The sequence below is a fragment of the Haliotis cracherodii genome, unplaced genomic scaffold (assembly GCF_022045235.1).
Source record: "Haliotis cracherodii isolate W230 unplaced genomic scaffold, xgHalCrac1.p SCAF_6, whole genome shotgun sequence".
In the NCBI taxonomy this organism is placed as follows: Eukaryota; Metazoa; Mollusca; class Gastropoda; order Lepetellida; family Haliotidae; genus Haliotis; species Haliotis cracherodii.
Window position 1 is genome coordinate 11,577,340 of NW_027266319.1, and position 13,996 is coordinate 11,591,335.

The 13,996-nt window shown below is 41.4% G+C and overlaps 1 protein-coding gene across 1 annotated transcript; it reads left to right on the plus strand.

Annotated features, from left to right (window-relative positions):
* The first annotated feature begins 332 nt into the window (after positions 1-332).
* LOC139445976 (uncharacterized) lies at positions 333-13,561 on the plus strand. Its single transcript, XM_071227228.1, has 8 exons — positions 333-649; positions 3,168-3,264; positions 6,136-6,309; positions 6,718-6,900; positions 8,846-9,066; positions 10,555-10,706; positions 11,497-11,663; positions 12,205-13,561. Exons 1-8 carry the CDS (start codon positions 365-367, stop codon positions 12,255-12,257), a joined length of 1,332 nt encoding a protein of 443 aa, XP_071083329.1. The 5' UTR covers positions 333-364; the 3' UTR covers positions 12,258-13,561.
* Positions 13,562-13,996: the final 435 nt, after the last annotated feature.

Sequence of the window (13,996 nt, forward strand, 5' to 3'; positions counted from 1 at the left end):
AGAAAATTATTGAACTGCAATATATACCTATAATAAAACCACTATTTGAACGTGTTTTAAGCATAACCTTAATATTGGGCATCAATCACCTGAATATATGGGTATAATAACAATTTCTTACGTGGATCTGTTTTGTCAATGAGCATCTGGAAGCGAATGCTCACGATGTGTTTTCATCGTGTTTTCTGTTTGTCTTAAGACAAGCTGCCCTCTTTTGCAAATATATTTGAAAATCTAGTGTGCATGTTACAATTAATTCTTTTCGATTATAAATTAAAATGTTGTTAGAAGTATTTACATTTATCATTTCAGATACATAAGAGAGAGACAGAGAGGCCCAGCAAACATCGCTACTAACAATCAGATGGCGGGGGTTTATGTATTTTTCGTACTGTTAATACTGTGGTTGTACTGTGAAGCGGCTACAGCATCACTTTGCGATACAGTCTCCTGGTCCGCAGTATCTCCCGCTCAACCTCTGCACCAAGGTATCAAGACAAACAACCTGCTTCAATGTATGCATGTATGTAAATATATCCCCAAATGCAACTCCGTGACCTATGATGTTTCAAGAAGGGACTGTGACTTACACGCTGAACCAGGAGTACAACAGGAACCCCAGAGAAAGATCTTTGATAGTATTTGTAAGGTAGGTTAAGTTAAAAATGTTGAACTAATTGGTTTGGTTTGGTTTATTTGTTGCTTTACGCCACACTCAGCAATATTCCAGCTATATGACGGCTATATTTTGTCCATGTTCGACAGAATCCTATTATCGTGGGTTCGAGTGTCACGTTCGCCTTAATAACGATTCTTGTTTTTTCCATACTCAACAGAATCCTATTAATCGTGGGTTCGAGTGTCAGGTTCGCCTTAATGTCGATACTTGTTTTTGTCCATGCTCGACAGAATCCTATTATCCTGGGTTCAAGTGTCAGGTTCGCCTTAATGACGATTCTTGTTTTTGTCGATACTCGACAGAATCCTGTTATCGTTGGTTCGAGTGTCACGTTCGCCTTAATAACGATTCTTGTTTTTTCCATACTCAACAGAATCCTTTTAATCGTGGGTTCGAGTGTCAGGTTCGCCTTAATGTCGATACTTGTTTTTGTCCATGCTCGACAGAATCCTATTATCCTGGGTTCAAGTGTCAGGTTCGCCTTATTGACGATTCTTGTTTTTGTCCATGCTCGACAGAATCCTATTTTAGTGGGTTCAAGTGTCAGGTGCGCCTTAATGACGATTCTTATTTTTGTCCATATTCGACAGAATCCTGTTATCTTGGGTTCGAGTGTCAGGTTCGCCTTAATGACGATTCTTGTTTTTGTCCTTGCTCGACAGAATCCTGTTATCGTGGGTTCAAGTGTCGGGTTCGCCTTAATGACGATTTTTGTTTTTGTCCTTGCTCGACAGAATCCTGTTATCGTGGGTTCAAGTGTTAGGTTCGCCTTAATGACGATTTTTGTTTTTGTCCTTGCTCGACAGAATCCTGTTATCGTGGGTTCAAGTGTCGGGTTCGCCTTAATGACGATTTTTGTTTTTGTCCTTGCTCGACAGAATCCTGTTATCGTGGGTTCAAGTGTTAGGTTCGCCTTAATGACGATTTTTGTTTTTGTCCTTGCTCGACAGAATCCTGTTATCGTGGGTTCAAGTGTTAGGTTCGCCTTAATGACGATTTTTGTTTTTGTCCTTGCTCGACAGAATCCTGTTATCGTGGGTTCGAGTGTCAGGTTCGCCTTAATGACGATTTTTGTCTTAGGGTTCCAGTGTCAGGTTCGCCTAAATGACGATCCTTTTTTTTGTCCTTGCTCGACAGAATCCTGTTATCGTGGGTTAGAGTGTCAGGTTCGCCTTAATGACGATTCTTGTTTTTGTCCATGCTCGACAGAATCCTGTTATCGTGGGTTCGAGTGTCAGGTTCGCCTTAATGACGATTCTTGTTTTTGTCCTTGCTCGACAGAATCCTGGTTTCGTGGGTTCAAGTGTCAGGTTCGCGTTAATGACGATTCTTGTTTTTGTCCTTGCTCGACTGAATCCTGTTATCGTGGGTTCGAGTGTCAGGTTCGCCTTAATGACGATTCTTGTTTTTGTCCTTGCTCGACAGAATCCTAGTATTGTTGGCTCGAGTGTCAGGTTCACCTTAATGTCGATTCTCGTTTTGTCCTTGCTCGACAGAATCCTGTTGTAGTGGGTTCGAGTGTTAGGTTCGCCTTAATGACGATTCTTGTTTTTGTCCATGCTCGTGCTCACGGGTTTCACTTAATCGGTAAAACCCTAGTCACAGTAGAGGCAGAATGAGCCGGAATGCCGTCGGAATGAAAATTCTCTGTATATTCCTTGATATTCGAAGTGCATTCTAAAACTTCTGACTGCATTCTGAGTGCATTCTAAATATTCTGACTGCATTCTAACAACATTCTAAATATTCCTACTGTGTTCCAACTACATTCGAGCTGTATTCGGAATGTGCAAGAATCATTCGAGGCGGGTTCGAAGCGCATTCTAAGTATTCGAACGGCATTCTTACAAAGCTTGGTCAATTTGAAATTCCCCCCCCCCCCCGAATGTGGCCCGAATTTTGATAAAAAGTCAGCATGCGGTAATTACGAGACCTCATCATTTGGATTTTTCCTTAACACGTCGCGCTATTCCTGATATACGGTTCGAGGTGGCGTCGAACCCAGCTCACTTATTCACTTGGGGGCAGGGATGGCCCAGTCGTCTAAGGCGACGCAATTCGCTATGCAGAGTTGCATCCCTTGGGAACGCCTGAAACCTATGATTGTGGATTCGAGTCCCGGTTCGCACCGATTATGTTTCTAGGTTTGTCAGCACCATACCCGTGTTCGTGGGTTTCACCGAAGTGGTAAACGTCTGAGACCTGCATCACTTTGGGTTTTCCTCCCACATCAAGCTGACACGCTGTAATAAAACTGGAATACGGTTAAAAGCGGCGTTAAACCCAACTCAAACACCCACCTTCTTACTCACATACGTACGTGTACCTAGAACTAGAATATTTTTAAAAACAATCTAACGGGACAACATATCATTGAAATCGGAATATACGTAAAGTTCAAGGGAAGACAAAAAATGGATTTAGTCTATAATTTCGTTAAAACACAAATTCTAGGTAATCGTATACAATATAATTTCCTCTGTTGTAGTTAGGTACAGCTGTTCACGGACCGTGTGACGGCAGCCCCTGTCTAAACAATGCTCAGTGCATACCAGTTGGCACCACCTACATCTGTCTGGACATATGTGAGTAGACCATCCATGGCTGACGCGACCACGCATGCGTGGTGTTTCCTGATCAACAGAACGCCTCCGTGGTATGCTGGAAAGGGCATCTGCCAGGAGAGCGGATGGTCGATGGTTCGATCCCCGGCCGTATCATACCAAACACAGCCATCATTTAATATTGGTTTCACCAGTCGTGTACGGCGCTGCGAAGAGTTACTTCCCTTAGTCGTGCAAGGATGCTATGATCGTTGGACCGAATCTCATATCATGAATATTATCCTTTGTATGTTAACACCGTACTAAAAAGACTCATTTACATCCCGTGATGTAACAGAAATACTGTTTATTGCGGCGATAAATGGAAGAGATTCGTTGTAGCGCGAACGACCCAAATAATATGTAATAGACTTTTAGTTACCGCGATCCCCAATGATGTTATCCCTGAGGATAAGCAAGGTAATCTGAACCCTTCTATCCATCATAATAGAAATATGTTAACACGATCTCGTGAAACTACCATTGAGCATAATATTATCACAGTTGTCTGAATTCGTATGGAACAGCAACAATGTTTATGCTTTATAACTTTTGGTTGATGACAGTATAGTTGTCATACATGTGCTATTAAAAATATTATTAAAAAGTACAATGCCCGGTGACTGCCTCGCCAGAGAATGGCAACATGACTTACCATGGCAACACTGTTCTCTCACGCCGCCAGCTGGTGTGTGATGTAGGCTACGAGGTGACGGGGCCAGCAGAGGGAACATGCACACCGGATGGTACTTGGTACAATGCAGGGGTGACTTGTCAAGGGCGTGAGTAGCAAGCGCGTATTTTTACAAAACTTCGTTCGTAAAACCACTATTAACTGATTGCCGGTCACATTGTCATCCGTTTGAATGTGACAGCAAACTCAACAAATGGTTTTCCTCTCAGTCATTTATATACGCCTTTGTTCAATTACTCATAAAACATACACATTGTTTGTTAGGCATTACTTAGAAGTTGAAGGATGACAAGACAGACACAATTTTATGGATAACAACTTCTTTAACACTGTGAAAAGCGACGTTTCGGTATAGATCCTTATACCGTTATCAAGCAAGACTTGACATGGGTATAAGGATCTATACGGAAACGTCGCTTTTCACAGTATTAAAGAAGCTGTTATCCATAAAATTGTGTCTAAAACATACAAGTAGCCTTGACTAAAAAAGTTGAAAAGAAACCTATGCTGCCAAGGGAATTTTTGAAAATTGTGTTTAAGGCATTTTCATAGCTCCGATTCACTTGTGGCAATGTTTGTCAAGTCAATTATAAGTACTCGATAAGGGATCCATGGACTACGAAACATGTAAATTTTCAACATTACGAAAAACACGAGATATTAACGCATCAGTGACCAAAATGATGTCTGAAGAGATTCCCTATTTACACTTGTAGCATGTGTTTCCGTGTTTGTTCAGGTGAATAATTCACTTGCCTTTGCACGTGTTTGTGACGGGTGCGGCCGGTGGGACAGGATACGCCCACCTGGTTTAAAACTAATTGATACTGATTTCTGAACACATACTTCTCAAATAGCCGAAAACGTATTAATAGACTCAGTGAATTCCTAAAATTATGAATATGGAAATGGTTTTGTCGATTTTATTGACTGGGCTAACAATCAGTGTAAATATGCTACCGCAATGGAGTATTTAGAGGGTGCAATAAAATAAATACACGTACCTAACCTTGCGTATACAGTAAACTACGATTATAAAGAACACCCTTATAATGAACTGACGGATATATCGAACTTCCTTTTTGGTCCCGACTACTGCAGACATGCTGTATATGTACGTTTAACGAACTACGGTTATAACGAACTAAAAATAGTAGTCCCTTTGAGTTCGTTATAACCGTAGTTTACTGTACATCTCAAGCGAAGTTAGGAGCAACTAATAAAAGACCTGAACGTACACGTTATCTCTCAGGTAGGTCAAATATATTGCAGGGACTTCAAATTCCATTCATGAGGGACAGAATCATATGCTTTCTTGTGGTCAATCCAGCACATTGAGAGGTTGCGGTGATAAGCTTTAGCCTCTTCTAATATAATAATCTGAAAAAGGATTTGATCTTTGTATCCCCTGCATCCCTTTCCCGCCCCCTTTTGTTACCCGAGTGTGAGTGAGTGAGCTCTACACAGCGAATCGCGGCGCCTTGAACGACTGGGCCACCCGTGCCCCCTTGGTACCCGAGGATGAAAGGGTTAGAAGAACACTACGATTACACTAGATTTGTCAAACACTCTGTAAAGATCTTGTGTGTAATTAAGGCGAGGTGAAATGGGGTCTAACGTCGCGTCCAAGATTATTGCACTTAAATAGCGACGTGCATGCATGTTCGTGTGTGTGTTGCTGCTTGTACTAGTCCGGACTAATGCCTAGTATGTTATATTGCTAGCCCGCTGAGATACCATGCCTCAGTTTAACATGAATACCCCACCCAGACACAGAATACTGACTCTGAGCCGACCAGTCCTTGTTTTAGCCCCTTAATACTTAGCCCCAGTCAGGGTAACAACAAGTACCATCTTTCAACGTGTTTTGGTATGAAGCTGCCGTGGATTGAACCCTGGGCCTTCCGGTCCACCTTTAGACCGGGGAAGCGGTCTATGTGTATTAAAACATATGATAGGGCGAATGTTTCATGGATCAGTAAAGTTACATTTAATAAGAATTATGTGACCATTGTAGGGCCAAGATGGGATATGTCTCTGCAGCCAGAAGTACACAAGGAAACATTTTCCATGAACCTGTTTCGAAAACAGACATAAATAAGGACTTTTTAATGACTTTGTTTAAATTATTTTCATTATTAGTATTATTAATGTTGCAGTAACATGCCCGGTGACTGCCTCGCCAGAGAATGGCAACATGACTTACCATGGCAACACTGTTCTCTCACGCCGCCAGCTGGTGTGTGATGTAGGCTACGAGGTGACGGGGCCAGCAGAGGGAACATGCACAACGGACGGTACTTGGGACAATGCAGGGGTGACTTGTCAAGGGCGTGAGTAGCAAGCGCGTATTTTTACAAAACTTCGTTTGTAAAGCCACTACTAAAAGATTACCGACACAAGGCAGGTTTGACTTGTAGCAAGCGCGTTATTTTTGCAGAAATGGTTGCGACCGGTGAGACAGGATACACTTTTTTTTCGAAAATCTTGTAAAATACTAATTGATAGTGATGCCTAACCACATGCATATTGTGTAGTCGGAATCGTACAACCGACTCTTTCTTATGATTAATGAAATCTTTGGCTTTGTCGCTTTTTCTGATTGGGTTAACATCAGTGTAAATGCGCCACCCAATTGGGGTATTCAGAGGGTGCAATACACATAAATACATGTTCATTTCGTAATCTTATTCAGTTGTTGATTTTAACACTTTTCATTTATTGACAAATACCTCCTTTAGTTGACTGTGGAATTCCACCAGCGATGACAGGTGCGACAGTTGACTACGCTGCAACACGCTACGGCAGCACGGCTACGTACACATGTGAAGCCTTGATGTCGTTCCCTGGTGGAACCAAGAAGAAAAGAACATCCTGTTCCCAATCTGGAAGTTGGACCCTAATCCAAAAGCAATGTGAAACTGGTAAATATTGGCAATATATTAGTTCGTATCAGAGCCAATGTCTTTAAAAAGGTAGGCACAATTAATGGGTATTTTTATTATGAGAAATTAAGTTATTGTAATACACCTGGTATTAAGAAAGAACACATTTGTGGTATGTCTCGCGATCAGTAAAACGAGGCTTATTTATCATTTACCCTAATCTCCTCTACACAAGAAAGACATTTTCGTCCGAGATGAGGATCCCCAAAACGGAAATCCAGACATAGAAAAATACATTTTGAACACAAATCAACTATTTTGTGATGACAGCTGGGAACTTGTGTACGTTGTATGACCTGTAGGTACATGTGTGTATGGTATTCATGTTTTGAATCGACAACTGTGTTTATTTCATATTTTTTTAGGCTGAAATGTTGCTGTACAGGTTTTAATATTTCATTTCGTAAGAGAGAGAGAGAGAGAGAGAGAGAGAGAGAGAGAGAGAGAGAGAGAGAACAAAACTGAAAGCATACATATATACATGTATACATACATACAATACTTCATCCATCTATCCATCCATACATACACACATGAAACCTGTTAACATAATCAGGCTAAGGGCCCACGCCATATTGAGTGGAGCGACTGTAAAATACCACAGGCGGACTATAGCCAGCAATAACCGAAGAGACAATATTGTCACACACGATTTTGGATTGAAAACATTCTTCTTCTAATTTGCAGGTGAAGAGTTCTTGCAAGAAGTGGTTGCATAGCATCATACAATATCATAGGCGTACCATAGGGATCATTAATCATTATTAAAAAAATTATTTTCACACACACTGTTGGATTACATAAATTCTTTTTTTAAATTGCAACTGAAGATTTCTTTCAAAAGGTAGCGGCAAAACATCATACAATATCACTAGTGGGCTGCGGGCGTCAAGATCATACACAACGATTTCCGACACAAAGATACACAATAGAAATTACGTTCTTTCTTCTCACATCAAACTTACATAATTCACAAAGTCCAACTAGTAGTTAAACAGCATTGTGATAATCGTTCACTGGTTGGCGAGAAGTTGTTTCTTCTCCCTTCCAAGGGCATTGGCTAGGTGTTTTCTTCTCGATTGGCATCAAACTAAACTTGATTGTGATCGCTGTATAATCCTGCTAATCCTGCAGTATCTCAATGAATTTGTACAGACATTGAATGCCACCCCTCGAGATTATTTGTGGACGCCGACCCTCTGCTCAATGACATTTTTGTTATTGTGCTTTGTGACAAGGTCATTTGGTGTTAATGATGGTCGGGCATTTTCTGTGTGAACATTTCCAGTGAATGGAAGTTTGACATCAGGTCTTTACCACGAGCTTGTATCCGGCAAAAACTAAGTGCCTACCCCTCTTAGATGTGGGAATAGACTGTAGATCAGCTTTATCGCATTGGAATACTGTTTTTTGTCTGTAATTCCTTTTATACCCCAGATCATAATATTTTGTCAATATGTTCACTCACTCAATGATATATATTTTCATTCAGTACAGTTAAGTTTTCACTCAGTACAGTGTAGGTGAACATAGTCCACCCATTGGTTATGTCATATGGGAGATGCCACTCTTAACCCCCTATTGCCTTACCAATCTCCACGCGGGGGTGAATGTGTACCGATAGAAATAGGTGCTTGACACGTAGGAAGAGCACCCACCAGGCAGACTGGGCGCCGGCCGGATCGTTGATATTCCGCAGCGCGTCAAACACCGAGAACCCGTCTTAATGCCTCAGTGGCGGATTTTTCCGTTTGGGGACGATTTCTTCTGTCGGTTTTTTTTGTATCGTCTGTCGTTTTTTATCGTCTGTTTTACGCTATTTTCCCTTTTTCAAATTTAATTTTGGTCAAGCATTTTTGGTTATGTATACCCGAAATACTTAAAATCTGCAAAAATGCTATGTTGCTTCTACTTGCCCTTTAAGACGTGGTCCTGATCGACGGATGGGCACTTGTGTTCCGGATATCAGCAGGCATCAATGTCTTTAGTTATGATGTGTGGATGAACAGTTCCGTCTACCATGACCACCCCCTGGACAGAAAAGATGTCATGCCTGGATGTCGATCACTCAACAGTTCTCTCCCTTGTGACCTTCACTTCCGCAGCAAGGCCCTCAACGAATGGACCTCTCTTAACATAATTCAGGTAATGAAAATGATATTAAAAAGTATTCACGACAGGGAAAACTATTGTTCATTCGTCTCTCGAGTTTTTGTCCCCCTGCGATATAAAACAGATTTATTTATTTATTTATTTTGTTTGTTTGTTTGTTTGTTGTTTAACGCCGCACTCAGCAATATTCCAGCTATATGACGGCGCTCTGTAAACAATCGAGTCTGAACCAGACAATCCAGTGATTGGTATTACGAGCATCGATCCACGCAATTGGGATCGATGACATGCATCAACCAAGTCAGCGAGCCTGACCACCCGATCCCGTCAGTCGCCTTTTACGACAAGCAAAGTCCCCTTTTACGGCAAGCATTAGTTGCTGAAGACCTATTCTACCCCGGACCTTCACGGGTCTAAAACAGATTGAAAAAATACTCAATTTGGCCTTGTGCGATACTACATGTAAAGTAACTAACCTAGATATTCACAGACATTACTCGTGTGTGTACGATTACTAAGGGATTATTTTCTGGAAGTTATCATTGATTATTATTGATGCAAAGCGTCATCTGAATTGATGGATCTGTCTGGTGGATAGATTGAAAGGTCGGTGGTTCGATCCCCGGCCACGTCTTACCAGAAGACGTTAAGAGATGGTACTTGCTGTTACCCTGCCTCGACATTTATGGGTTAAACAAGGATTGGTCGGTATAATGTGTATGGGTGTGTTGTCCGTGTTAAACTGCGACATGGTTTCTCAGCGGGCTAGCACTATCAAACCCTCTTATGTCCGGACTAGTACAAGCAGCCACGTGCACACACACACGCACGCACGCATGTAGGCATGCACGAATTTTCACCAGTCCAAAGGTATCATTGAACTATAATGCATTTTGAGAAAATTTATAATGAAGGGCATGGTTTAAGTACTAAGGGTAAAGAGTGAGTGAGTGAGTTGGGTTTAACGCCGCTTTTAACAGTGTTCCAGTTATATCACGGCGTGTCAGCTTAATGTGGGAGGAAAGCCCGAAATGATGCAGGTCTCAGACGTTTACCACTTCGGTGAAACCCACGAGCACGGGTATGGTGCTGACAAACCTAGAAACATAATCGGGGCGATCATAGGTTTCTGGCGTGTCTAAGTGACACAACTCTGCACAGCGAATCACAGCGCCTTAGACGACTGGGCCACCCGTGCCCCCTCCAAAGGTAAAGAAAGCTCAATAACAATATAAAAAATGATATGCTGAACCTGTCTACATGTACAAGTACTCATATACTAAAATGAAAGACCATAAATATAAATAAATTATTTTCGAGATGACCTTCATGGGTGTCATATACAAAATCAGGACCTCGTAAACACAGCTAGGTTTCAATTTCATTAGCCCGCTGGTTACTGAGGAGAAGGTTGTTGCCACTTAAGCCAACGCTAACGCCATTAAATGAAATGGAAATCTCAGGAATCTATTTTGTTTACAAATATGAGAGAGTTTACTTCACTGGTTCAATGACATTCAGGTAAAGATTCTACTGATAGCGGAGGCCCAGGTGAAAGCAGTGATTGTATTTGATGGAAAAAACTCGAACAAGGAGAATTGGTTTACCTCCAGCAGGGTGGTATCATCAAGCTGGTCCGACCTCTATTCCTCAACCATCTTCCGGATTACTGGGTAGGTACCGAATACTAGATTGTATCCGCTGTGTCTAAATCAGAAAGAGCCAACCGGCAACATTGTTAAAGGTACATAGTTTCACAGTTTGTTTTGGTGTTTTGATGTTTTGGCCTAATGTGCCTGCTGATATTATTTAGTAAGTTCTGTGTTTCTTCTATGTAAATACGGGGGCAAGGGTGGCCCAGTCGTCCAAGGCGCCGCAATTCGCTGTGCAGAGTTGCGTCCCTTGGACATGCCAGAAACCTATGATTGTGGGTTCGAATCCCGGTTCGCCCCGATTATGTTTCTAGGTTTGTCAGCACCATGCTCGTGCTCGTGGGTTTCACCGAAGTCGTAAACGTCTGAGACCTGCATCATTTCGGGCTTTCCTCCCACATTAAGCTGAGACGCCGTGATATAACTGGAATACTGTTAAAAGCGCCTTAAACTCTACTCACTCACTCACTCACTCACTCTATGTAAATACAAGACGCCAACGCCAAGCAATAGTACTATCCTGAAATCCCTACACCAGGTGCCCTAACTATACTGGTAGTTCATCTGAAAGTTGTCCAGTGGAATTCCGGGTCCAAATAGATCCAGATGACCAAATGTACCGATTACAATGAGGCTCGGGTGGGGATGTTTCATCGTAGCCGGACGGCGTGGATCATTGTTCATGCTATCCACCGCTGTTTAAACAGATTCCAATCTGTTTTGACCACCGTGGTGCGGATGAAATATTGCTGACCGCGGCGTAAACCGCCATTCAGTCACAATATATATGATTCTTAACTCAACATTGTAGCTGGCAGACTCGTCGCTTCTACATCAACTACTTTCTTGGGAAGTGTGCCGAAGACAGCGGATGGTTAGTAGTCCTGGATAGAGAGCCACTGTGTTCCTCGTATACGTTTCCCAAAGGACCCACGATAATGTATTCACCAGTTTCTGGGAAAAGTTTGATTGCATCAGGTGATGATATATATCATATTTTCATTATTTTTTTTCTAGTTAAAAAAATATCTGGTTTCAAGCTGATAAAAAATATCTCCATACAAAATCCCAAGTCCCAGATCGGACCCTAAACCATGTGCACAATGTATTTGCTTGTTGATTGCAGTCAGCAACAGTCCAGGTATATGACCAATAGGGACGCGGGATTCGAACCACGCATCAGCACAATCGGTTTCAATCTACAACTACGACCTCTCGAAACATATAGTATACTGACTCTGAGCCGACTAGTCAGGTGGTCAGGCTCACAGGCTTGCAGACTTGGTTGATGATGCATGTCATCGTATACCAATTGCGTGGATTGATGTTCATGATGTCAATAACTGAATTGTCTGGTCCAGACTCGATTATTTACAGACCGCCGTCATATAGCTTGAATATTGCTGAGTGCGACGTTAAACAAAAAACAAACAGAAAGTAACGGAATAGATTAGCCCAATACCACCTATTGGACCATTTAGTACTGAGAAAATGACAATTGACTATTGCCATACTTCAGAATATCAGAAGGCTGATGCCATGGCCATCCTTGTGAAGCTGGGATCGGACTAGTTTGAGAGCTGTAATGTCATTGGATGGGCGAGCCCGATGACGTCACAACCACACCTGCTTTCAGAACAACGACACCTATACTGCATATCCGCCAGACTGATCGTCCCCCGAGGATCCATGTCAGTGAATGTTGTCCTTTTTCGGTTGTAAATCATTGTCTTCAGTTTCTTTTGTAAATATTTCAACATGCTAATTTATTCTTGAACTTAATATCTATATTGGAAAATCAGTGGCCGTTTGACAGCCATCTTTTATTTATTACACTAAGATACCAATAGAGGCCATCTTTTCATTTGCACCCTCTTCCTTCCTCCCCAAGAACAACTCCTAGCGCTACTATGGTATTATTGTATAGACAAAACTGTACATTGTTGGTTTGTTATGCATCACGGAACTCGATCATTTTATGGCCGCTACTTTACATTCAGGAGTATTCCAGCTAAATGGACGTGCCAAGGGTTGGGTTAAGAAGATACATAAGTCAAAGAGTCTGACAACATGATCCCCATTTTCGTAGTTTTTTTCGTCAATCACGAGACCTTTAGGAAAACGAAAACGTATGAATTCATCACATAAGAACTGCCAGTGACCTGTGCACACCTGATACGGAACAAGGAATCGGTCCTTGTCTTCAAATGTGTAAATTGACACATTATCTGTCTAACTTAATCAGAATCAACCATCTTTATAGTTGAGGTTCAGTGATTAGCACTTGCTGCAAGTTCAGTCTACCCGCATAAAAAAACGCAAAGCAATCGCTCTTTCGGAACAAGAAACAAGCTACCTTTTCACATCAGATCACAGCAACAATAATGTACTTTTAAGTCCAAACTGAAGACTTTTATGTGTGAGATATGTCAGTCTCAGCCACGTCAGATAAGTCTCTCTCTATCTCTGATGAGGTTTCAGTGACAGTCACAATTTTTTTCTATCGCTGATGAGGTTTCAGTGACAGTCACAATTTATGTTCTCAGGGCATACAGTTTTAGATGAAGGTTTAGCACTACATTGTGTATATATATTTGTTTGTTTGTATTCTGACCCCTAAACCCAACAGAAATTTGCAATATTTATGTACACAAACGTGTATTTCGAATGATATGATTAGGAATTGTGTTTTTCATAGTTGTACTGCATTGGTTATATGTTTTGCAAAAACCGGAAGTGATGTATGTCATTAATCGGAAGTGCTTATAAACTTAAAATGGTTCATGAATGTTTCCGGGATGTAACGTAAAGGGGCTTTCTGAAAAAATGGGGATGAGGCTGTTTTAGCAAGAGTTTTAGTAATAAATATTATTTGTATCGGTTCAGTTTTGAGTCTTTAATTTGTCTTTCTATGTGACTATTTGATCCATTTGATCCAGCATCTATATGATCTGTTGTATCCGTTTTTGATCTTTTGATCAGGTAGGTATCTTGAATAAACATTGCTCTTTTGCCCATTTCTTTTCGTCGGCTTTTCTTTCGACTTCATCGCTAATCATTTTTCATGAATTTTGAAGTGATTTTATACAGAAAGGGGGCGCAAGTGGCTGCAATGCGCATAGTAGAGTTGCTTCCCATAGACATTCCAGGATCCTGTGATATTAAGTTCGAAGACAATTCCTGATTGGGTTTCTAGGGTTGTCAGCATTTCACCAAACCGGTGAACGTCTAAGGCCTGCATCGGTCCTGGTTTTCTTGCTACATTAAGCATTCACTTTGTAATATAATAGTGGCGTTGAACTCAAGTCACT

Bases quoted from the DNA above. Each gene is read 5' to 3' on its own strand.
- LOC139445976 (XM_071227228.1), top strand. From the start codon at position 365: ATGGCGGGGGTTTATGTATTTTTCGTACTGTTAATACTGTGGTTGTAC. The intron at 3,265-6,135 runs GTGAGTAGACCA...TTAATGTTGCAG, and splicing joins CTACATCTGTCTGGACATAT to TAACATGCCCGGTGACTGCC. The intron at 6,901-8,845 runs GTAAATATTGGC...TTGCCCTTTAAG, and splicing joins CCAAAAGCAATGTGAAACTG to ACGTGGTCCTGATCGACGGA.